Source organism: Moschus berezovskii, chromosome 19, assembly GCF_049115385.1.
Source record: "Moschus berezovskii isolate FMDL1 chromosome 19, NW_MosBer_1.0, whole genome shotgun sequence".
Lineage (NCBI taxonomy): Eukaryota > Metazoa > Chordata > Mammalia > Artiodactyla > Moschidae > Moschus > Moschus berezovskii.
This window is the reverse complement of record NC_142478.1, coordinates 17808606-17834803: the sequence shown is the minus strand read 5'-3', so window position 1 is coordinate 17834803 and position 26198 is coordinate 17808606. Positions and strand designations below refer to the sequence as shown.

Sequence of the window (26198 nt, the reverse complement as noted above, 5' to 3'; positions counted from 1 at the left end):
ACTTCAGCATCAGTCCTTCCAATGAATATTCAGGACTGATTTCCTTTAGGATAGACTGGTTTGATTTCCTTGCTGTCTGAAGGATTCTCAAGTTCAAAAGCATCAATTCTCCAGCACTCAGCTTTCTTTATGATCCCACTCTCACATCCATACATGACTACTGGAAAAACCATAGCTTTGACTGGACAGACCTTTGTCAGCAAAGTAAATCTCTGCTTTTTAATATGCTGTCTAGGTTGGTCACAGCTTTTCTTCCAAGCAGCAAGCATCTTTTAATTTCACAGCTGCAGTCATCATTTGCAGTGATTTTGGAGCCCAAGAAAAGAAAACCTCTCATATTTCCATTGTTTCCCTATCTATTTGCCATGAAGTGATGGGTCCGGATGCCATAATCTTAGTTTTCTGAATGTTGAGTTTTAAGCCACTGTTTTCATTTTCCTCTTTCATCAACAGGCTCTAGTTGCTTTCTGGATAAGAGTGGTGTCTTCAGAATATCTGAGATTATTGATATTTCTCCCAGGAATCTTGATTCCAGCTTGTGCTTCATCCATCCCAGCATTTTCTATGATGTACTCTTGATGAAAGTGAAAGAGGAGATTGGATATGTTGGCTTAAAGCTCAACATTCACAAAACTAAGATCATGGCATTCGGTCCCATCACTTCATGGGAAATAGATGGGGAAACAGTGGCAACAGTTTATTTTTCTGGGCTCCAAAATCACTGCAGATGGTGACTGCAGCCATGAAATGAAAAGACGCTTACCCCTTGGAAGGAACGTCATGACCAACCTAGACAGCATATTAAAAAGCAGAGACATTACTTTGTCAACAAAGGTCTGTCTAGTCAAGGCTATGGTTTTTCCAGTGGTCATGTATGGATGTGAGAATTGGATTATAAAGAAAGCTGAGTGCCGAAGAATTGATGCTTTTGAACTGGAGTGTTGGAGAAGACTCTTGAGAGTCCCTTGGACTGTAAGGAGATCCAACCAGTCCATCCTAAAGGAGATCAGTCCTGGATGCTCATTGGAAGGACTGATGCTGAAGTTGAAACTCTGCAATACTTTGGCCACCTGATGTGAAGAGTTGACTTACTTGAAAAGACCCTGATTCTGGGGAAGATTGAGGGCAGGAGGAGAAGGGGGCGACAGAGGATGAGCTGGTTGGATGGCATCACCAACTCAATGGACGTGGACTTGGGTGGACTCTGGGAGTTGGTGATGGACAGAGAGGCCTGGCATGCTGTGGTTCATGGGGTCACAAAGAGTCTGACACGACTGAGCGACTGAACTGAACTGAACCCTGCATATAAGTTAAATAAGCAAGGTAACAATATACACCCTTGACATACGTCTTTCCATATATGGAACCCGTCTGTTGTTCCATGTCCAGATCTACCTGTAGCTTCTTGACTTGCATACAGGTTTCTCAGGAGGCAGGTCAGGTGGTCTGGTATTCCCAACTCTTTAAGAATTTTCCAGTTTGTTGCCATCCACACAGTCAAACTTTAGTGTAGTCAATGAAGCAGATGTTTTCCTGAAATTCTCTTGCTTTTTCTATGACCCAACAGATGTTGGCAATTTGATCTCTGATTCCTCTGCCTTTTCTAACTCCAGCTTGAACATCTGGAAGTTCTCTCTTCACAAACTGTTGAAGCCTGCTGCTGCTGCTGCTGCTGCTAAGTCACTTCAGTCGTGTTCGACTCTGTGTGACCCCACACACGGAAGCCCACCAGGCTCCCCTGTCCCTAGCTTGGAGAATTTTTAGCATTACTGTGCTAGTGTGTGAGTTGAGTGCAATTGTGCGGTAGTATGAACATTCTTTGGCATTGCCTTTTTTGGGATTGGAATGAAAACTGACATTTTCCAGTCCTGTGGCCATTGCTGAGTTTTCCAAATTTGCTGGCATATTGAGTGCAACACTTTCCCAGCATCATCTTTTAGGATCTGAAATAGCTCAGCTGGAATTCCACCACCTCCACTAGCTTTGTTCCTAGTGATTCTTCCTAAGGCCCACTTGACTTTGCACTCTAGGATGTCTGGCTCTAGGTGAGTAATCATACAGTTGTGGTCATCTGGGTCATGAAGATATTTTTTGTATAGTTCTCCTGTGTATTGTTGCTCAGTTCAATTCACTCAGTTGTGTCTGACTCTTTGCGACCCCATGAATCACAGCACGCCAGGCCTTCCTGTTCATCACCAACTCCCAGAGTTCACTCAAACTCATGTCCATCGAGTCGGTGATGCCATCCAGCCATCTCATTCTCTATCGTCCCCTTCTCCTCCCGCCCCCAACCCTTCCCAACATCAGAGTCTTTTCCAGTGAGTCAATTCGTTGCATGAGGTGGCCAAACTATTGCAGTTTCAGCTTTAGCATCAGTCCTTCCAATGAACACCCAGGATTGATCTCCTTTAGAATGGACTGGTTGGATCTCCTTGCAGTCCAAGGGACTCTCAAGAGTCTTCTCCAGCACCACAGTTCAAAAGCATTAATTCTTCGGCGATCAGCTTTCTTCACCAAGGTCCATCTAGTTAAGGCTATGGTTTTTCCCGTGGTCATGTATGGATGTGAGAGTTGGACTGTATTGTTGCTACCTCTTCTTAATATCGTCTCCTTCTGTTAGGTCCATACCATTCCTGTCCTTTATTGTGCCCATCTTTGCATGAAATGTTCCCTTGGTATCTCTAATTTTCTTGAAGAGATCTCTAGTCTTTCCCATTCTATTGTTTTCCTCTATTTCTTTGCATTCATCACTGAGGAAGGCTTTCTTATCTCTCCTTGCTATTCTTTGGAACTCTGCATTAAGATGGATATACTTTTCCTTTTCTCCTTTGCCTTTGTCTTCTCTTTTCTCAGCTATTTGTAAGGTTCCTCAGACAACCATTCTGCCTTTTTGCATCTCTTCTTCTTGGGAATGGTTTTGATTACTGCCTTCTATACAATGTTACGAACCTCTGTCCACAGTTCTTCAGGCACTCCATAAGCTCTAAGCCCTTGAATCTGTCACTTCCACTCTATAATCATAAGGGATTTAATTTAGGTCATACCTGAATTGTCTAGCGGTTTTTCCTTCTTTCTTCAATTTATGTCTGACTTATGCAATAAGGAGTTGGTGAGCTGAGCCACAGTCAGCTCCTGATCATATTTTTGCTGATTGTATGGAGCTTTGCCATCTTTGATCATATTCTTTGCAAACAATATAATCAGTCTGATTTTGCTAGTGATCATCTGGTGATGTCCATGTGTAGAGTCATCTCTTGTGTTGTTGGAAGAGGGTGTTTGCTATGGCCAGTGCATTCTCTTGCCAAAACTCTGTTACCCTTTGCCCTGTTTCTTTTGTACTCCACGGCCAAACTTGCCTATTACTCCAGGTATCTCTTGACTTCCTACTTTTGCATTCCAGTCCCTTATGAAGAAAATGACATCTTTTTTTGGTGTTAGTTCTAGAAGGTCTTGTAGGGCTTCATAGAACCATTCAGCTTCAGCTTCTTCAGCATTAGTGTTTGGGGCACAGGCTTGGATTACTGTAATACTGAATGGTTTGGAACAAAGATCATTCTGTCATTTTTGAGATTGAACCCAAGTACTGTATTTTGGACTCTTCTGTTGACTATGAGGGCTACTCTATTTCTTCTAAGGGATTCTTGCGCACAGTAGTAGATATAATGGTCATCTGAATTAAATGCTGGCCCATTTTAGTGCACTGATTCCTAACATGTTCTCTCTTGTCATCTCCTGTTTGACCACTTCCAATTTTCCTTGATTCATGGATCTAACATTCCAGATTCCTATGCAATATTGTTCTTTACAGCATCAGACTTTACCATCATCATCAGTCACATCCACAACTGGGCATTGTTTTCGCTTTGGCTCCATCTCTTCATTCTTCCTGGAGTTATTTCTTCACTCTTCTCCAGTAGCATATTGAGCACCCACTGATCTGGGGAGTTCCTCTGTCAGTGTCCTATCCTTTTTGCCTTTTCATACTGTTCATGGGGTTCTCAAGGCAAGAATACTGAAATGGTTTGCCATTCCCTTCTCCAGTGGACCACATTTTGTCAGAAGTCTCCACCATGACCCATCCATCTTGGGTGGCCCTACACAGCGTGGCTCATAGTTTAACTGAGTTAGACAAGGCTGTGATCCAGGTGATCAGTTTCGTTTTCTGTAATTGTGGTTTCCATTCTGTCTGCCCTCTGATGGATAAGGATAAGAGACTTATAAGGATAGGAAACCTGTGGAAGCTTCCTGATGAAAGGTTGTTGCTGAACCATGAAAAGACGCCGGGATTCTTGGCCTCCGGAGGAGAAGAATTCAATCCGGGGCCAGAGACGAGGCTCGATCGCTCAGAGCTTTTTGTGTAATAAAGTTTTATTAAAGTACAAAGGAGATAGAGAAAGTTTCTGACATAGGCATCAGAAGGGGGCAGAAAGCGCACCCCCTTGCTAGTGTTAGTCATGGAGTTATATACTCTCTAATTAGTTATTACAGTGAATCAAAAGAATGTCTGGAGGTTGTAGACTTCACTAGACCTTCTCCCATAATTTACACCTTAAGATAACAGGATTAGCCAGAAGGTTTTTTCTAGAGATTGTCCTCAAGCAGGATACATTATTGTTATATAATCCTAAGGAATGTAGAGGGACAAAAATGTTTGTCCTTTCTTCCTCCTTTAGAATTCCAGACCCCTCTCTCCTTGGGGACCCCTGGACTTCTTATCAATCTGCCTAGGAATTGACTCTCTCACTGGGTTGGATATTAAATTTAGGTTTAGTGTCATGGATGTTCACACAAGTGACACTACCCTGGGCCTGTGATTTTTCTCTTTAACATCACCAAATGAGCAGAAGAAGTATGTGTTGTGTGCCATTATTTGAGAAACATTATTTCTAGATTATTTAATCCACAGAACATCCCTAACAATAAGAAAATATTCTCATTTTACAGATGCAGAAGCTGAGGTGCAAGTATGTGTCTCACCAAAGGCCACAACATAAAAGTAAAATCTATCAATACCTAGGTCTGTACTTAAAAATAGTAATATTTCTTCTTCACTAATATGGAACTGAAAATAAAAAGTATACAACATATCAAAAAACTGAAAGATTATTTGGTCTGCTTTGTTACCAATTCTCTGGTTCTTTGTTTACCACCACAACAGTCTAGTTTTTAGAGCTAAAAGAGAACTTCAGAGAAACACTCTGGATTGCTCTTCACATGAAATCCTTTGTAACTAAAGCTGACTTAAGCACTAGCTTCCTAAAATACAAATAATTTCTTCTACACTAAAAAACAAAGTTCTCTTGTGAACTTTGAGAAAAAATATGTATAAAGAAAGGACATCTCATCTTTGAGAAAGAATATGTACAAAGCCTCAGAAGGAAGGCAATAAAACATTACTTGAAACACTTAATAACCTACAAGTTGGCAATGTCCACATCATGTAAGAAAACTCATCAAGATATAAACATATTCCAACTACAGTAAAGGAAAATAACACATAGTCCCTACAGATTTATAATGCCACTAAAGACCTTATTTCCTGTCTAATTTCTCTTTAACAGTACTGATATATGTCAAATGAGCATATCCCCAGAGACTTTTTTTTTTTTTTTACTAAAACCAATTCATTATTTAATAATTACTGAGTGCTGAGTACTGGGAGATACTGTGCTGGGTGCTGGATAAGGAGCAGGAAGAAAGATAAAACATGACAAGTAGCCTCAAAGAACTTACTTTCTAAGGTAGAAAAAAGACATTCAAAATTTACAGAAAAAATAATTATAATTGTGATAGGTGCTTGAGAGGAATTCAGGGTGATCTGAGGATATTTTATAGAATACTTGATCTATTTTGTGAAGTTAGGTAAAATTTCCCCTGAAGATGGGACATTTAAATTGAGATCTGAAATAAAATGTTAGTGATACTTGAGTTCAGGAGGGGGAACTTATGTAAACCCGGGGCGAATTCATGTCAATATATGGCAAAACCAACCAATATAATATTGTAAAATAATTTGCCTCCAATAAAAAATAAATTAATTACTTAAAAAAAAAATGTTAGTGATACTTGAGAAAAGGAACCATGATAGGGAAGACCTACTATTATTAAACACACACACACATACATGCATACAGTAAAGAGCCTAGAGAGGGTTTTTTACAACCAGAAGTCATTATTTTATTTCTATAAAAGATTCTCTGGTGGCTCATTGGTGAAGAGTCCACCTGCAATGCAGGAGACACAGGTTCGATCCCTGAGTTGAGAAGATCCCTTGGAGAAGGAAATGGCAACCCGTTCCAGTACTCTTACCTGGGAAATCTCATGGACCTAGGAGCCTGGCGGGCTACAGTCTATAGGGTCGCCATAGAGTCAGACACAACTTAGAAACTAAACAGCAACAAGACATTCCAAAACTAATCAAATAATTTCCAGAAAACTTTCAAGGAAATAAAATTTAAGGAACCACTGGGCTCTGTACCTTGCATATTTCATTTCATTTACTCTTACAATGAAACTATGAGGTAACTATTTGTATAGGCCCTGGTTTTATTCTTTCTATAATTTGCCAAACTGAAGTGTGTCTTGCACGCTGATTGTCATGACAGAAACTTTAAAAAGAACCTAAACAGTAAATGATAGTTCTCAGCCCTGCTTTCCACCTAATTCTTCAAAACCTGTACACAAACACTGCATGATCATCCATTCCAGCCCTCTCGCCATCTTAGCAAACCTGAGTCTTCAGACTCTGTAAATACCCTAATCACATAAGAAGTAAAACTGCTGCCATGCCACAGCCACCTGCTTCCCTGTTCTTCAGCTCATTCCTACTGACATCACCCTGTTACTACGTGGACCTCTCTGAGCCAATCAAAGCCTTCACTGTCCCCAACCAGAAAAGTTTTTACCTCTTAACATTCAAAAGTAGCAGCGACAGTTCTCAGTTCCTGTTATAAATAAATGGAGACACACAGATCTAGTCTTAGGTTAGGGGGAAAGATAAGCGTGTTGACCAGATAAGAATTATGTAAAAATTAATATTCCCACCCACTGCTTTTTCCAGTATCACATGTTGCTTACTTGAGGCAAAATAGGAAGTATTACAGTTTTTTAATTAATATGTGGCCATAAACATTATTGGCTTCCCTGATAGCTCGGTTCGTAAAGAATCTACCTGCAATGCAGGAGACCCCGGTTCGATTCCTAGGTCGAGAAGATCTGCTGGAGAAGGGATAGGCTACCCACTCCAGTATTCTTGAGCTTCTCTGCTCAGCTGGTAAAGAATCCATCTGCAGTGCGGGAGACCTGGGTTTGATCCCTGGATTAGAAAGATTCCCCTGGAGAAGGGAAAGGCTACTACTCCAGTATTGTGGCCTGGAGAATTCCACGGACAGTCCGTGGGTTCACAAAGAGTCAGACACAACTGAGCGACCTTCACTTTCATAAACATTATGTCCATTTTTTAGGTCTGGGGTCCCTCCATGATTTCTTTGTTTGAAATTCAAGCTCAGCCAGTTATAACTGCTATGATGTTTTGGGATTATTTTTAAAAAATCAAATTCTCAAGTTTCAAATTTTGTTTGAATGCAACAATATGTAAAATGTCTACAAATCGACAGCACACTGCTGCTATTCAAACTCCTCTCATGCAAGAGGGCAGAAAATTACTGCCTAGCTTTTGAGAAAGATCCTCTTCAGATGATGAAAGTCTTTGAGATAGCAGCAATAATTGCTAGATGATGTAAATTGAAGGTAATGAATAATAAACTTTGATTATCTCCAAGGTCTTCAGATCCCTTCATAACCCCATAAACCACCCCGCACCCTTTACAAGGCAGACATTTGCCAGCCGGCATTTCACTCATGACTGATCCAAGCCCAAACTTGTCCTTGAATAGGCACTGAGGTTGCACATTTATTTCATTATGGTTTCCACTCTGAACTTAAAGTTTCTTTCAAAGACTTTCATCAGGATGAATCTCATGATGCCCTTTATGCCTGCTGATTTTAGTTGTCACAAGAAGCCAAAGTTAACTCTCATCTTCAGGACTCTAATTTCCGTAAGACTGAACATCTCCTTTTCGGACCCATTTCTTATCCCTGTCCAATACCTGAAAACTCTGCACTGTGCTCGCGAGACTCGGTCATCAGCAGAATCACCTTCCCTTCTTGCTTTAAAACCTGATTAACCCTGCAGCCCTCTCAACTCCCAAAGGCCACCTCTACTAAGTCCAGAGGTGGAGATGACATGCCTGTTCTCCGTTGCTCCTTCCAGACCGCTCTTCTTCTCTCCTCAATAAACCTGCCCGTTTAAGTTTTATGACTTCAAGTAACAGCACTAAGTCTCTTTCTCTGCTGCAGTGCTCTAACAGTCCCCAGGCCGGTCTCCCTTTCCCCTGTTCCCTGGAGAATTTAGTTCCTTACTCCTTGACACTGTCTCAAACCCTACTCCTGTCATTACTCTCAGTGGCCTTCAACATCCACAGAGATGATCTGCCTAATACATTGTCACTCAGTGCCTTGACCTTCTCTCCTCCACTGATTTTATTCTCCACCTTACTCCAGCTACTTACTCATGTGGCCATACCTCAGTTCTCACCTTTCCCAATAATTACGGTCGGCCCTCCATATCTGTGCATCCCAGATTCTCTAAATCAACCAACTGTGGATCAAAAAATATTCAGAAACAAATTCTAAAATGTTTCTAAAAGCAAAACTTGAATTTGCTGTGCACTGGCAACTATTTACAAAACATTTAAAGTTGCCCCTCCAACAAGATGTAATTGAACAGTATAGGTCATTCCATGTGGGTTGTTGGGTTTTTTTTTTACTAATTACTATAGCACTGTATGATCCACAGTGGGTTGAATCTGTGGATGTGGAACCAGAGAGCTGTCTGTAAAGTTTTTGTTAACTTATTTATTTTTAATTGGAGGATAATTGCTTTACAATATTGTGTTGGTTTCTGCCATATATCAGTGTGAATCAGTCATAAGTATACACATGACCCCTCCCTCTGGAACCTCCCTCCCACCTCCCATCCCATCCCGTACCTCTAGGTTGTCACGTGGCCTGGGGTTTGAACTGAGTCACACAGCAGATTCCCACTGGCTATTGATTCTATATTTAGTAAGATGGGGAAACAGTGGAAACAGTGTCAGACTTTATTTTGGGGGGCTCCAAAATCACTGCTGATGCTGATTGCAGCCAGGAAATTAAAAGACGCTTACTCCTTGGAAGGAAAGTTATGACCAACCCAGATAGCATATTAAAAAACAGAGATATTACTTTGCCAACCAAGGTCCGTCTAGTCAAGGCTATGGTTTTTCCAGTGGTCATGTATGGATGTGAGAGTTGGACCGTGAAGAAAGCTGATCGCCGAAGAATTGATGCTTTTGAACTGTGGTGCTGGAGAAGACTCTTGAGAGTCTCTTGGACTGCAAGGAGATCCAACCAGTCCATTCTAGAGGAGATCAGTCCTGGGTGTTCATTGGAAGGACTGATGCTAAAGCTGAAACTGCAATACTTTGGCCACCTCATGCGACGAGTTGACTCACTGGAAAAGACTCTGATGCTGGGAGGGATTGGGGGCGGGAGCAGAAGGGGACGACAGAGAGTGAGATGGCTGGATGGCATCACCAGCTCGATGGAGGTAAGTCTGAGTGAACTCCGGGAATTGGTGATGGACAGGGAGGCCTGGCATGCTGTGATTCATGGGGTTGCAAAGAGTCGGACACGACTGAGCGACTGACCTGAACTGAACTGATGCTTCAGTGCTGCTCTCTCAATTCGTCCCACCCTCTAATTCTTCCCTGTCTCCAAAAGTCTGTTCTCTATGTCGGTGTCTCCACTGTTGCCCTGCAGATAGGTTTATCCACACCATCCTTGCCGATTCCACATATATGCTCTTCTCTGTCTGCCTTCAACTGTAAAGTTATACATGGATCTTCCAATGCACAAGGAGTCAGGGCTCTTAACACCCACACTGCTCAAGGGTCATCTGTACTTTGTGTTAGGTATCACAAGCAACCTAGAGATGATTTAAAGTATACAAGAGGACGCACAAAGAATACATGCAAATCAAATGCCATTTTATAAAAGGGCCTGAGCACCCATGGGTTACGGCATCCATGTGGGACCCCTGAACCAATCCTCTGCAGATACCAAAGGACAACTGCACTGTCTCTCAATGTCTCAACTTGAAGCATCTCACTTTCTGACTACCATCTCCTGCTTTTCCAGCTCACCACTTCTACTGGGAAACTGTAAAATTTCAACAGCCCTCTGACCTCACCAGAACCAACAATTCGTTGATTTTAATATATTTTTCCTGTCTCTCATATCTAAACTTCTTTCTTTATTCAGCTTAAACTGCATGGTCAGTCATAACCACTCCTTTGCATACACTCTTAATCCTCCAGCCCTCTTCCTGTTTCCCCGTACTTGGCTAAACTACAACCCTGGTAATGTCCAAACCTCTCTGCTTATTCTATGCTTGCACTTGTGTGTGTACACTTGGCTGGAGGAAACAAATAAATTTGTTCCTAGTCTTCCAAATATCTTAATGTTGGAGCACCCCATCTTAGAGTTTTGCTTTTTCTTTTCCTTTCCCATCTACACTAATTCCCTTACTGATCTCAGACGCTCTGCAGTAGGCAAATTAGAAATGCTAGACCTGCCTTCACTTAATGCAGAGATTAAAAGACTTAGGGAGACTGAAATGTTAGAGTGGATCTGTCAGTTAAGACCCAGGCATCCACACTGGGAAGGTCCAGAAAATATTCTCACCACTATCCGGAGAAACAGGCTTGTGAGAAGAACCCCAACATCTCTGAAGAACTCTGTGACTGCTCTTCTTTTTAGGCCAGACCTTACAAGGGGGATTGCGGTCACTGAATTGGAAAACCTAAATGAAATGGAACTATATCCTGGCTGGCAGGGATCTGCCAAAGGCAAGGACAGTATGGCGACCATAATGGACAGCAAAGCAGCAGCAATCAGAACAGTCTGACTTGTATAGTCCTAAGGCATTAGCTAGTTGATCACGTCATTCCTAGAAATGCAATAGATAGGAAGCCTACTAAATTCTTTCTTGATCTGCCTAAGCAGGAAAATTCTAGGTCAAGAGACCGAAAATTTAACCTGAACCATAAAAAGACAGGTTCAAGGTCCCTCATTCACTTCCTAGATTTGATCTGGTTTATAGATCCAGAACCCATTGGGTGAACTGCCAAAAATTTATACTGTTAATCATTCTCCTGGCCTTTCCCAAAGTAACCCACAGCTTTTGCCAGGGTAAGTGTGATTAGGCAAAAGGAAATTATTAGTGTTTTGGGGGACTAACGTCAGTGCTGATTCAGAACTGACATTAATTCTAAGAGATCTAAAACATCGTTGTGATCTAGCAGTCAGAGTAGGAGCTTACGGAGGTCAAGCGGTCAATGGAATTTTAGCTCAAGTCTGTTTCACACTGAGTGAGCCCAGGGGGGTCTCCTAACCTATTCTGCGGTTATTTCCCAATACCAGAATTACTGGAACAGTTATATTCAGCAGCTAGCAGAATCCCCACAACAGCTCCCTGACCTATGGAGTGAGGGTTATTCAAATGGGAATAGCAAGGTGGAATCCATTAGAACTGCCTCTACCTAAGAAAATGGTGAACTAAAAGCACTGCCCTATTCCTGGAGAGACTGCAGTAGACTAGTGCCACAATCAAGGACTTGAAAAATGCAGGCATGGTGATTCCCACTATATCCACATTCAACTCATCTATTTAACCTGTGCAGAAGACAGATGTATCTCAGAGAATGACAATGGACCATCATAAGCTTAATCAGGCGGATAGGCCAGTAGCAGTTGCTGTCTCAGATGTAGCTCCATTGCCTGAGCAAATAAACACATTCCCTGGCACCTGACATGCAGCTATTGATCTGACAAATGTTTTTTGTTTGTTTGCTTTTTCTCTATATCTATTGGTAAGACCAGCAGAAGCAGTTTCCAGCTAGCAAGGCCAACAGCAATATACTTTCACTCTCCTACCTCAGGGGACTATGAACTCTCCAGTTCTAATTAAGGGGTCATAATCTAATTCACAGGTATTTTGATTACCTTTCTCTTCCAAAAGATAGCATGCTGCTCCATTACACTGATGGCATTATGCTCACTGGGCCTGATGAGCGAAAGATGGACCTGGGGTAGGAACTACTCTAGACTTAATGGTAATACGTTTGCATACCAGTAAAAAATAAATCTGCACCAAAGGCCTCATGGGGAGTTCCCTAAATCAGCTAACAGAGGAAGAGAAGACTCTGGCCTTGTTTACAGATGATTTTGGACAATATACAAGCCCCAGCCAAAAGTGGGTGGCTGTAGTAATACAATCCCTTGTTCTGGGACATCCCTGAAGGGCAATGGTGAAGGAAATCCTGCCAGTGGGCAGACTTCGAGCAGGGAACCTGGCTGTTCACTTTGATTGGAAGGAGAAATGGCCAGATATATGATTACAGAATGATTCCTGGTCTGTAGCCAATCACTTTTTCCCTAGCCATCCCATCATCACCCAATGTCTCATGGATAAAGTGGCACTGGTGACAAGGACAAAGGTTAGACATGGATTCAGAAACATGGACTTCCACTTCCACTCCTCAAGGCCAACCTGGCTATGGCCACTGCTGAGCACTGAACCTTCCAACAGCAGAGACCAACCCTCGGGTTACCATGTCTTGAATTTGAGCCGGCTACCTGGTGGCAGGTTGATTACCATGGACTCTTTCCATCAGGGAAGGGGAAATGTTTTGTTCTTACTGGAATAAATATTGACTCTAGATATAAATTTGCCTTTCCTGCACACTGCTTCTGCTAAAACTACCACCCATGAACTTACAGAATGTTCGGCACTGCTTCTGATCGAGAACTCACTTCACAGCAAATGAAGGGAGGTACTGGACCCACATTCACAGAATTCACTGCTCTTACCATGTGTCCCATCACCCTGAAGCAGCTGGCTGGACAGAATAGTGGAACAGCATTTCCAGCGAGGTGACTAGAACTTGCAGAACTGTAGCAAGGTTTTCCAGAATGATTATATGCTTTGAATCAGCATCCAATACCCGGTGCTGTTTCTCTCATAGTCAGAATTCACAAGCCCAGAAATGAAAGGGTAGAAATGGGAGTGGTACCACTCAACTATTTCTCCTAGTGATTTATTAGCAAAATGTTTGCTCCCTGTTCTCAAGACCTTATGCTCTGCTTGTAGAATGCTTCCACCAGGAAATGCAATAGTGACTCCATTGAATTTCATGTTAAGAATGTCACTAGGCCACCTTGAATTCCTCATATCTATGAATAAACAGGTAAAGAAGGGAGTTACGGTGTTGGCTGGAGTGACTGATCCTGACTACCAAGAGAAAATTGAACGGCAACTCTATAATAGAGATAAGGAATGCACTCTGTCTGAAATAATAGCTCTTAGGGCATCTCTTGGTATTACCATGCTCTGTGATTAAAGCCAGTGTAAATCTACAACAATCCAACCCAGGTAGGACTACTCATGGCCCAGACTCTTCAGAAATGAAGGTCTGTTTGGGTCACTCCACCAGGCAAAGAACTACAACCAGCTGAGGTACTTGCTGAAGGCAAAGGGAATACAGAATAGACAGTGGGAAAAGGTTGTTAAAATACCAACTATAATCACATCTTCAGTGACAGAATCTGGACTGTTATTGTCACAAGCATTTCTTTCTTATTTCATTATGAATGTGTAATATATTTGTTTAGAATATATAACAAAAATATTTGCTTCCAACATATATTAATATGTATAACAAATATTGTCTCTTTTCCTCTCATTCCCTTATTACATAATATAGGGTCTAAGGCATAACATTTAAATATTGTCAATTTTACATCTTAGATTTTAAATTAAACCAGTAAATTCACAATCCTACCATTCATTCCTCTTAATGCTTTCAGTTCAGTTCAGTTCAGTCGCTCAGTCGTGACCAACTCTTTGCGACCCCATGAATCACAGCACGCCAGGCCTCCCTGTTCATCACCAACTCCCGGAGTTCACTCAAACTCATGTCCATCAAGTCGGTGATGCCATCCAGCCATTTCATTCTCTGTTGTCCCCTTCTCCTCCTGCCCCTAATCCTTCCCAGCATCAGGGTCTTTTCCAGTGAGTCAACTCTTTGCATGAGGTGGCCAAAGTATTGGAGTTTCAGCTTTAGCATCAGTCCTTCCAATGAACACCCAGGATCGATCTCCTTTAGAATGGACTGGTTGGATCTCCTTGCTGTCCAAGGGACTCTCAAGAGTCTTCTCTAGCACCACAGTTCAAAAGCATCCGTCTTCCAATGTGGCACCATTCCCAGTAAAGTCAAACTTTTCTCTGTAGTTTTACTTTCCATCTATTGGAAAAAGAAAAAGTTCCAAAGCTATTCCTGAGTTATAGCATGACTTTTACATCTACCAATTACCTCATTTCTCTTTTATCGTCAATCTCTTTATACAAGCTAACTCAATCTCAAGTTTCTCTACCCAGTTTCTATCCTGTTTAAAGTGCTATACTTTTCAAGATTAGCCACCCCGTGTCCTCAGCCAATCAGTCATGTCCAACTCTGAGACTCCATGGACTATAGCCCTCCACGTTCCTCCATCCATGGGATTTTCCAGGCAAGAATACTGGAGCAGGTTGCCATTCCCTTCTCCAGAAGATCTTCCTGACCCAGGGACTGAACCTGCATCTTTTGCCTCTCTTGCATTGGCAGGCAAATACTTTACCACTGAACCACCTGGGAAGCCCCAAGATTACCCTCACTAATGTATTAAATATATTGACCTAACCACTTTGTAAACTGGTAGAAACCCAAACACCACTGAGCAAAGTAAACAACTCACAATTTTGCTTATTTTCTATTGTACATTTTAAACGAACCAGCTCTTTAAATTTTTGTCTGTAATACAGGCCATTAAGGTCTGATTTCACAATCATAGGAGTCAAGTCTTAATGGAGACATAATCAGGTAATTTTTCAATTTAAAGGCCTCCGATGAAAGCCTAAATTCTTATTGAGAATCTTTGGAATTTAACTTGAAAAACTACAAACATGACGACTCCATCTATTCTTTATTGTTAACCAGAGTCAGCATAGCATAATACTGTTAAGATTTCACCGGGTTTATTTTCAAAGTACTGTCATTCTCACCTATCATTTTCCTTCCTTTCCTCCCATTCTGGGGACAACGTATTTTTCCCTACCACACTGTCATTGTTTCCCCATCGTTCAGTCGTGTCCGGCTCTTTGCGACTCCGTGGACTATACAGTCTACGGAATTCTCCAGGCCAGAACACTTGGTAGCCTTTCCCTTCTCCAGGGGCTCTTCCCAACCCAGGGATCGAAGCGGGGTCTCCTGCACTGCAGGAGGATTCTTTACCAACAGAGCTATCAAGGAAGCCCTGACAGCTATCCCACGAAAGCTCATTAAAAAGATAACCTGTTAAAGACAGGGGACCGTTTCTAAACGTATACCGCCGCCAGTACCGCCCTTACTTTAATAACCAGACGTTAAGAGAAAGGCACTCGAATTTAGGAACCCTAGTTCATTTCTCGATGAATGACTTCTCTTCTATCCGAATTTTGGGTCCTTTTCCTTATTTTCTCCCCCAGATGCTCTTCGGTTCGCGTTTCCAAAACTTTATGATTCACAAGACTTGAACTAAATAAAACCTTCTCCGCCTTTCACAGGTAACCCGACCCGAACAGAACCGAGAAGAGATCGGAAAGCGGGAATCCTGGACCCATCACTTTCACCGCTGTCCGGAGCGGCTCCCGGCCGCACCTCCCGGAAGGCCGCCTGTGACTTACACGTGACCCCCAGTGACGCCCGCTTCGCCGCGCGACTCCACCGGGGCGGCCGCGCCTGCGCGCCAGCGAGGAGGCGGGACCGCGCGGGGGTCCGAGCGGGGCCCGGCAGGGGGCAGGCGGGCGGGGACGGAGGAGGGAGAGAGGGGGTGGAGGACAGAGGTAGGGTAGGGAGGAGGGCGGAGGGGCGGGCCTTTCCGGAGGGCCCGACGTCCTTCACTTCCTGTTCGCTGGACCTTCTGCATCCGGGTCAAAGGTGTCCGCCTCCTCTTCTCCCCGGCTGATCCGGCACCTTTCGTGACAGCCGCTCCTGACTCAAGCCAGGGCTGGTTTCATCCCAGGACCCGCTGGAGCCCGAACGCCTACACCTGCCGCGGCCAGCGGAGGTGCGCTTCCTCACCCGGCGGCTGGCAGCCCCCGGCCCTGAGTGCCCGCCGCCGCTGGGGGGCCCCCGGCTGGCCCCTCCGTGCTGATGCTGAGAGAGACCGCGGGCCCGGGGCGGCGGCGGCGGCGGAGCGTGGGCCTCTGGCTCCTTAGGCCCAGCGCGGACGGGGCCGGCTCTTAGGCGCCCCAGACTCGCCAACTCCCGCCCGCACTCGGATGGGCCCCCCTGCCCGATAAATGTGGCTGCTGAGCCGGCGGTGGCGGTGGTCGGCCCCGCTGCTGCTGCTGCTGCTGCTGCGCTCCAGGTTCACCTCCGCCCCGGGGCTCTCCTGGCCCACCTCGGGGCCGTGGCCACCGGCTCCTCACCCCCTGGCCCGGGCCTTGCCGCGTGGCGACAATGGACAAGATCCTGGAGGGCCTAGTGAGTTCTTCGCACCCGCTGCCCCTGAAGCGGGTGATCGTGCGGAAGGTGGTGGAGTCGGCGGAGCACTGGCTGGACGAGGCGCAGTGCGAGGCCATGTTTGACCTGACGACCCGGCTCATCCTGGAGGGCCAGGACCCCTTTCAGAGGCAGGTGGGCCACCAAGTGCTCGAGGCCTACGCGCGCTACCACCGGCCGGAGTTCGAGTCCTTCTTCAACAAGACGTTCGTGCTGGGTCTCCTTCAGCAGGGCTACCACTCGCTGGACAGGAAGGACGTAGCCATCGTGGACTACATTCACAACGGCCTGAAGCTGATCATGAGCTGCCCGTCGGTGCTGGACCTCTTCAGCCTGCTGCAGGTGGAGGTGCTGCGGATGGTGTGCGAGAGGCCGGAGCCGCAGCTGTGCGCCCGACTCAGCGACCTCCTGACAGACTTCGTGCAGTGCATCCCCAAGGGGAAGTTGTCCATCACCTTCTGCCAACAGCTGGTTCGAACGATAGGCCACTTCCAGTGCGTGTCCACCCAGGAGAAAGAGCTGCGGGAATATGTTTCGCAGGTGACAAAAGTGAGTAACTTGCTGCAGAACATCTGGAAGGCCGAGCCCTCCACCCTGCTGCCTTCTCTGCAAGAAGTTTTTGCAAGCATTTCCTCCACAGGTAAGGGTCGTGGCCTTCCCGGACAACCTCTCTTGGAAATGTAGTTTGTGTCTCTTACACAGACACTGTGTTCGTTTCCCTGCTCTGAAAACGCCTTCGTGGAAAAGCAGATCTTAACACCCTCATCCAGATTCTCTTCCACTTGCCGTATTCAGCCTGTCACTTTGGACCTTTTAAAAAAAAAAAAAAAAGGGCAGTGTTTCTATTTTAAAGGTTGAGAATGTCCAGGTCTAAGACCTTTGGCAGGAAACAAGTGGCTTAATTACTCAGCCTCTGCTCAAGTCATGGAATGCTTTGAGGATGACAGCTACTATGTAAAGCATGTAAAGCTTTTATTCATAAGTGACTATTGGCAGCATAATCGTGTTTACCCTGTCATAATTGTGCTGTGACTCTGTCATCTTGTTGTCAGGAGTTTTTCCTTAGCTTCTGAATTTTCCCACATTTTAATTCCTGGACTGTGCCGATTGTTTTATTACTGGATTATCCTAGTTAACCATGTAGTTGCTGAATATTGGCATTTTCTGTCCACCGTAGTTTGTGAGAGTGGATGCAGGGGGGCTGAGTGATCGGTGTTTCCCGCTCCAGGTGTATATAGGCCACGAATTGTGTCCTTAGAACTACAGGAGGGGGTCAGTTCAGTTCAGTCGCTCAGTCGTGTCCGACTCTGCGACCCCATGAATCACAGCACGCCAGGCCTCCCTCCCTGATACTTAACAGGGAAATGCCTTCTCACCCCGAAACTTTACCTGTGTGTTTACATTCCTTGTCCGGACATGGAGCTTCCAGCTCTGTATTTGCAACACTAGATCCAAAACCGTGTTCACTCCCTCTCTGCTTGGTACCGTCATCCTTCCGGCTGTTGCTGGAAATTGAAGTTGTGAAGGAGGGGAACCCTCTTTTATCTTGAGAATTAGAACTAAGACTAGAGTTTTAACAGGCTCCATGCTTTCTGTTGAATTAAATGCATTTATGAAAGAATTACCAACTGTGTATTTGTATCATCTGAGTTTTGGTTTATTTTTTCATTGTAATTGTTCTTATATTGCTTGTGTTGCTAGAACAATTAGATTACCCCAGAACTTTCTCACCTTTAGCAGTAAAGGTGCTCACCTTGGCTTTGCCTAATTTTTATGTGTTTTAAGCAAAGTCCCCCTAAAATTCATCTTAATTTCTACTTCTTTAAGAGATTTAAAAAATTGTCCTTAGAGCAATGTAACGACTACTGTAATTAATAGGGGTAAGCTACTTTGGAGAATCTAAGGAGTTAATTTAAATGGTGCCTTGCATGTCTTTTCTGACTACTGCTTTAACAAATGACTATTTTAGCACGACAAAAACAATATTAAAGAATGCAAGCAAATAAAGTAACTTACGGACTAAGTATGGTGATAGGAATAGTTTTTATGTTGCAGTAGTCCTTCCTGTAGCATGAACGTTCACTGACGTTAGCTCTTAATCTCTCATTTCTGCAGTTCCACATTCCTTGTATGTTCGAGTCTACACAGGAGGTGGAGCGTAGCAACCACTTGGTGGAAGGGGTGGTAAATTGTTCTCTCTACCTACTTCATTTCAACCTTCCTGCCGTATTCCTTTGTCTTTTTCATTAAAACAATATAGATGCTTCATTTGAACCTTCTGTAGCACTGGCGAGCCTCGTGCAGCACATCCCTCTTCAGATGATCACAGTTCTCATCAGGAGCCTTACTACGGATCCAAATGTAAAAGATGCGAGTATGACCCAAGCTCTTTGCAGGTACTTCTTCATAACACCATAGATGGTAATTGTAGACTTGGGAGAAGATTATTTTGCTGTATTTTGTGGGTAATGAAAAACTTAGGGAAATGTGCAGAACTGAAATCATGGAATCAAATATATAAAGATTCTCCTAATTAATTGAAATGAATCATTTACCTTACTGTAGACTTGCAGGCATTCCAGTAATTCACAAATATATTTCCAATTCAACATTTTTAAATTACAAAAATATAACACACATATACACTTATTGTACAGTCAGGAGTTGGTTGGATTATCGATATATTTTACGAATTTTTTTGCTCTGTATTGTTTCCTGAAACCTCTTTCCTCCGTCTGGGATCTTCTTTTTTCTTCCTGACTAAGCGTGTACTTAGTACATACTTTTACTTTCTCTTTCAACCAGGACCTCTAGGTAATACTATCTTAGTCTGTTCAAAGCGTGTTTCTTTCTTACATATTCTCAAGTATATGATCTGGCAAGACACAGAATTCTAATTTGATAATCATTTTCTCTTAGCATTTTGCAAATAATACTGCACTATCTTCTGGCATCTGTTGTTGCTAGTATGGAGTCTGCAGTCGGTTTGATTGTCTTTCCTTTGTGAGTAGTTAGGCTGTCCTGGTATGTTTATGCTTTCTCTTTCTTTATCCTTGACATTTTTCAGTTTTAGTCTTATATGTCTGCTGCTGCTGCTAAGTCACTTCAGTCGTGTCCGACTCTGTGTGACCCCACAGACGGAAGCCTACCAGGCTCCCCCGTCCCTGGGATTCTCCAGGCAAGAACACTGGAGTGGGTTGCCATTTCCTTCTCCAATGTGTGAAAGTGAAAAGTGAAAGTGAATCGCTCAGTTGTGTCCAACCCTTAGCGACCCCACGGACTGCAGCCTGCCAGGCTCCTCCATCCATGGGATTTTCTAGGCAAGAGTACTAGAGTGGCTTGCCATTGCCTTCTCCGAGTCTCATATGCCTAGGTGTAAACTTAGTGTTATTTTTACTTCTCAGTACTCTTGTGCTTCCATTCATTTAGCTATCCGGTCATTCAGCTATTCAAACACATTTATTGGGCACTTAGCAGGAATGCCAGGCCATGTTTAAAAGTCAAATGGATAGAAATATCTCTCCTCATGGGCATCTAGTTGGGGAAGCAGGCAGACAGTATCAACATATTATATTGATTCCAAGATACATCCTGATTTCAGAGATGTTGAAAGGTATAGTCATTGGTGTTCTAGTTTAAACTGCAGAACTTTTGTTGCTGCAGTGGTATATAACTAATTATCCATCTTAGAATTGATTCTGCTTTTAGATTTGATTTAATATGACAAAATAATTTAGTATGTTGGATAGTGATGAATGTTTTTGGAAAAAAAGTAGATAGGAAAGCAATAAAGAATGGGGAATGGTTATCAATTTTAAATAAGATAGACAAGGAAGGCCTCACTGAAAAAGTGACCTTGAAGTAAAGATATGAAAGAAATGAGAGTGAGACCTTTTGGAGATCTAAGGGGAAGGACATCAATACTATCTTATAATTTACTAATTTTTCTTTCAAAGGTAACATATTATTAGTTATTGAGTTTCTTTATTTCAGTGACTATCTTCTAATTGAGCTTTCCCTGTCTTCCTATTCTTGTTTCATGTCTGTCTAGTTTTATTTTGTATTTTTTTTCTATTTTTTTCCCCTGTTTTGTGTACTGATAGCACATTTAAAGAAAATGTAAAGATTTGGAACAGAATGTTTTTTGCATTACAGATTATATTTTAACTGTAATTATAAATTAGTCATGAGGTATCATGTAAACTTCCATATCCATATTTTATGTTGGGTTCTCAGAAATTTACATGTGTACAAATCTCGCTCTCTGGTTCTTTTTTTTCTTCTAGTTGATTTATAATGTTGGGTATGGCACCTTTTTCATACTGTTCATGGGGTTCTCTGATGGCACCCTTAGTCTTAATTTTTCAGCCTCTTCAAAACAACAGTAGTTTCCAACTTAAGAATTTATTTTAATTTTAAGATATATTTGGAAATTATTTTTACCTACTTGTTTCTATGGGAAATTGTGATCCATTTTTTGTATTGCATTTCCAATTTACCTCCTACATGATCCTATTTAACTTACAGTGTACCTGGAGTAATTATTCTTGTATTACAAATGTAAATGAAAAGGATAGGAGCATTTACTTGTATCATACCCCACCCTCTACTCCCTCATGCTCTATATTTCACACATGGCGCTTGTCATGCTTCACTGTCATTTTCTGTCACCCACAGAAACACATATGCAGGTACCATAGCAGAACTAGATGAGTAACACTGAAGGATGACGTTGGCCAGGTGAACTGACCTGGGGGCTCAGTGGGAAAGAATTCGTCTGCCAACACAGGAGATGCCAGTTCGATCCCTGAGTTGGGAAGATCCCATGGAGAAGGCAACCCACTCCAGTATTCTTGCCTGGGAAATCCCATGAGCAGAGGACGCTGGCTGGCCACAGTCCATGGGGTCGCAGAGAGTTGGACACAACCTAGCCTCTGAGCGACAACTGAGATAATAGGAAATGGGCTCATAAGCACTCCCTAAAAGAGAGAGCTGATCCTCAACTTCTATTGTCTTATTATCACAAGTTTTTTTGTTTTGCTTTTAAACTTTTCTATATTTAAACTAAATTTAAATATTTTAGTTGCTTTTAAATACTTTTAAACTAAATTTATATTGGAGAAGGAAATGGCAACCCACTCCAGTGTTCTTGCCTGGAGAATCCCAGGGACAGGGGAGCCTAGTGGGCTTCCGTCTATGGGGTCACACAGAGTTGGACACGACTGAAGTGACTTAGCAGCAGCAGCATATTGGAGTATAGCCGATTAACAATGTTGTTGTAGTTTCAAGTGGACAGCAAAGGGACTCAGCCATACATATATATACATGTATCCATTCTCCCCCAGACTCCCCTCCGGTCCAGGCTGCCATGTAACATTGAGCAGCAGAGTCCCCTGTACTAAACAGTAGGACCTTGTTGATTATCCATTTAAAATATAGCAGTATGGACATGTTGATTCCAAACTCCCTAGCTATCCCCTCCCCTGATCCTTCTCCCGTGGCAATCATAAGTTCCGTTCTCTAAGTCTGTATCATAGGAAAATTTGAGTTCAGCGTTGCTAATCTGATTTTTCAAAGGAAGCCTGATGTCCATTTTTTATGTGAAGTTTTCCAATTTTTAAAACATTGGAAAAAATAAGACTGAAAGCTGGATCTAGCCCTTAAGCTGCCATATAAAAGTGAAAATTGCCTTTATTCTCTACAAATTAAGATTGGATCTATTTTGTGGCCTTTCATAATATTGTTTTAGTCACACAGTTATGTCCAAGCCTTTGCGACCTCACTGACTGTAGCCTACCAGGCTCCTCTGTCCATGGAATTCTCCAGGCAAGAATATTGGAGTGTGCTGCTGTTTCCTTCTCCAGGGGATCTTCCAAAACCAGGGATCAAACACAGGTCTCCCAAATTGCAGGCAGATTCTTTACTGTCTCAGCCACTAGGGAAGCCCTGCCAGTTTTAATTTTTTTAAGTTGCACGTCCTTTTTTTTAGCTCTAGAGGGAAATGGTTTCATTTAGTCAATAGATTTGAGCTCCATTTCAATGCAGATCAAAGATTAGAGATTAAAAACCAAAACAGAACCATGAGAACACTGTTCTTAATTCCACAATCTAATGGAGAAAACAAGATTTATTACAACTACTTACTAAATGTTCTTTAAATAGTAGGAAATTAAATCAGCCTATCAGGGTTAAGTGTCCTTAAAATTCAAATTGTAACCAGTACACAGTGGATAAGATTACAGTAGTTAACCATAAAAATAACTGATTCTAGAGTGACTGTGTGTGAGCGGATTTGAGCCTATGCAAATCCAATCAAATTGAAGCAAGACTGGAATGTAATTAAAGTGTAGCCAAAAGTGTCTCTTTACCAGCCAGCAGAGCAGGTAATGAGACCATTGCCTCAGATACCAACACTGCTGCTTATTGTGTGGCCTGCTGACTATTTCCTAACTTTCCCTATCAGTTTGAAGGCATACATGATAATTTAGAGTTACATTCTTAGCATTTAATGCAGTACCTTTTATATAATAGACACTCAATATTTTTTGAATGAGTGGCTTCTAATTTGTGTTACTTCTGACTTGAAGTATCTTTAGGGTGGTTAGGAGATGGGGAACACATGGGATAAGGTAAAGACTAGATAGAGGCTTGTGGGAGGGGAGGCTGGAAGTGGAGAGGATGGAGGAAGAGGCTGGTTGGGTGATGAGGGATGGTGAAAAGCCATGGCCAAGTGGAAGTTTCTCCTCTGCCCCCGCAGCTTTACTTGTACTCCCCTTGGACCTGAGCTAAAGGGAAACTTGGTCCCTGTGTGCTCGGGAGCCCAGTCTGGTTCCACTCAGGGGCTGTGCTCCCCACGGGGAAGAGTCTGTGGAGCCAAAGAGAGGTACACGCTTGTTCTCCTTCTCTAAACCACAGTTCTTTCGTGTACATATTTATAGTAAATATATATATATATAAACATGTATTCATATGTTTTATTTTAAACAAACAAATCAGTTTGAAAAAAGATTTACCAGCATTTTTTTTTCTTTTTTAATTCAGTAATAGCTCAGATGTTTTTGTGTTATATCCCTGTGGATAGATTCATATTGACCTATCTCATATTTTAAAACTCTACCTATATAAATCTCTATAGTATATATGTCACTTCCTTAAAATGGACATTTACATAATTTTGCATTTTTTTTCTGTATTGTGAGCAGTGCTGCAGTGAATATGCTCTTCACACACACATGGAAATGTCTCTACTTTCTACTCTGGGTATGTAGAGAGGTTTTGTGAAAACCAGATTAACAGTTGATAGGTCTGGAACAGCTCTCAGGGACAACTGTAATGACTTAAAACCATTGTTGGCCAGAAAAACAAGAAAGGGGAAGAAGAAATACTGTGTGTAGAGTACAGAGGAAACATACAGATAACTTGTAGTGAAATGAGTGTGAACTTCGGAGCCACTCAGTGTCTGACAGAGCAGGTTAATCGTTAAGAGCAAAACTCTTAATAAAGGTAACACTCCAGTGTCAATGCAGGTAGTTTATATCAATATGAAAGTCAGTCCTTTTGACATGTTAGTTGCTCTTTTGGTCATGTTATGTACTTTGTACTTTACATTTTGTACAATCAAAGTATGTATTTATTTCCATGTCTTAACATTTAGAAGGGAAACATTCACAGTATTTCCAGTGTATTAACTCATTTAACCTTCACGTCGGTCCTGTAAAATTCATTTATAACCTACAGATGAGGAACTGAAACACAAAGAAGTAACTGATGAAAGTATTTAGGGACCCCAGCTAATAAACGGTGAATTGATATTTTAAAACCAGATCACTCTGACTTAAAAACCTGGTTTGTTTTACTATTTTTGTTTTATTATATATTCACCCAAACTGGATTACTGGATCAAAATCAAATAATATGAACATTTGGCCCAGTTGCCTTCCAGAAGCATTGTAGCATCTTCTTCATTGTGGTTGATGTCTAACATAAGGGATAGTTTCCATCATATCCCATATTACTTTATTTTCATTTAATTGGGTTGGTACTCAAAAAATGGTGATAGTGGTTTAGTCACTAAGTCGTCTCCAACTCTTGGGACCCCATAGACTGTAGCCTGCCAGGCTCATTTGTCCATGGGATTTCCCAGGCAAGAATACTGACTGAAGTGGGTTGCCATTTCCTCCCCCAGGGGATCTTTGCAACCCACAGATCAAGTCTGAGTCTCCTGCATTGCAGGCATGTTCTTTACCAACTGAGCCACCAAAGAAGCCCTACTCACTATTACAAAACGAGGCCATTTCAATATTTGTATACTTGGTGCCCTTTTGAAATTTCTTTTTGTTGTCTTTGTGTAGTAGAATTTTGAGAGATGAAGAGACCTGTTTCACAATTCAAAATATAGTCTTTTTTAACAGTGCATTCTATATTTATTTAGATTGTAATCACCAGAAAGGAGAAATTTTGGTTCAAATGCATGTCTTAGTTCAGATAGCCATATTTGAACTGTTCTTCTCAGAGTAAATTTGCCTAATAAATTGACACTGCTGCTGCTGCTGCTGCTAAGTCGCTTCAGTCGTGTCCGACTCTGTGCGACCCCATAGACGGCAGCCCACCAGGCTCCCCCATCCCTGGGATTCTCCAGGCAAAAACTGAAGAATAAATTCAAAACTTTGCATTTATGCAGAATGATTATCAGAAATTCTTTTTATACAAATGTGTTATATAAGACTGTCAGTTGACAAGATTGGAAATCCCTGAGTACAAGCAGCCATTATACTCCTTTCTGCATCTTCAGTAGTACTTTTCGCATGCAAGCTCAGTAAATATTGAGTCACAGCGTGAGTGACTTTGTAACTACTACTGTAGTTACTCTTGTTATTCCTAACTGAATAATGTCAAGGTTATTTTCAATGCTAATATTTTCATTATCCTTTAATTTTCAGAATGATTGACTGGCTGTCCTGGCCATTGGCTCAGCACGTAGACATATGGGTGATTGCACTCTTGAAAGGACTGGCAGCTGTCCAGAAGTTTACTATTTTGATAGATGTTACTCTACTGAAAATAGAATTGGTAAGTGGGAGTATATTAATCTTTTGGAATATATAGAGCCATATAATGCATGTGTGCTAAGTCATTTCACTCATATCTGACTCTTTGCGACCCTATGGACTATAGCCCCCCAGGCTCTTCTGTCCATTGGATTTCCCAGGCAAGAGTACTGGAGTGGGTTGCCATTTCCTCCACCAGGGGATCTTCCTGGACTAAGAATCGAACCTACATCTCTCTCTTACATCTTCTGCATTGGCGGATTCTTTACCACCAGTGCTCCCTGGGAAGCAAGACCCATATAAGTTCATATGATAAGTCTTTTTATCTTTGGGTTGTCCCCTTTAAAGCATCTAGTTTTGAATATGGTCTTATTTTGGGTTTTCTTTTGAATAAAAATTTTGAATAGGCTTTAGAAATTTAAAATGCTATTTAAGATTATGTCATTATAATAATTTTGCTGTTTTCAAA

The 26198-nt window shown here is 42.4% G+C and overlaps 2 protein-coding genes across 8 annotated transcripts in view; one reads left to right on the top strand and one right to left on the bottom strand.

Moving 5' to 3' along the window:
• LOC129542211 (protein CFDP2-like) overlaps positions 1-16104 on the bottom strand; it is a 90527-nt gene extending 74423 nt beyond the window's left edge. For 3 of the 6 annotated variants that reach the window (XR_016035311.1, XM_055404410.2, XM_088828008.1), the window contains exon 1: positions 15863-16104. Coding sequence is in view for 2 of the 6 variants with exons in the window: in XM_055404410.2 (XP_055260385.2) it covers positions 15863-16104 (242 nt within the window). In the remaining 4 variants the exon portion in view is untranslated. The other 3 variants (XM_055404407.2, XM_055404405.2, XM_055404409.2) reach the window with 3 other exon arrangements.
• A 25-nt stretch (positions 16105-16129) lies between these two features.
• Positions 16130-26198, top strand: part of USP38 (ubiquitin specific peptidase 38) — a 33221-nt gene continuing 23152 nt past the window's right edge. Inside the window, exons 1-3 of one of the 2 annotated variants that reach the window (XM_088828007.1) lie at positions 16130-17322; positions 18943-19078; positions 25622-25751. In XM_088828007.1, coding sequence (XP_088684133.1) covers positions 16641-17322; positions 18943-19078; positions 25622-25751 — 948 coding nt within the window. In that variant the 5' untranslated portion in view covers positions 16130-16640. The remainder of the gene's footprint in view (positions 17323-18942; positions 19079-25621; positions 25752-26198) is intronic. The other variant, XM_055404404.2, reaches the window with a different exon arrangement.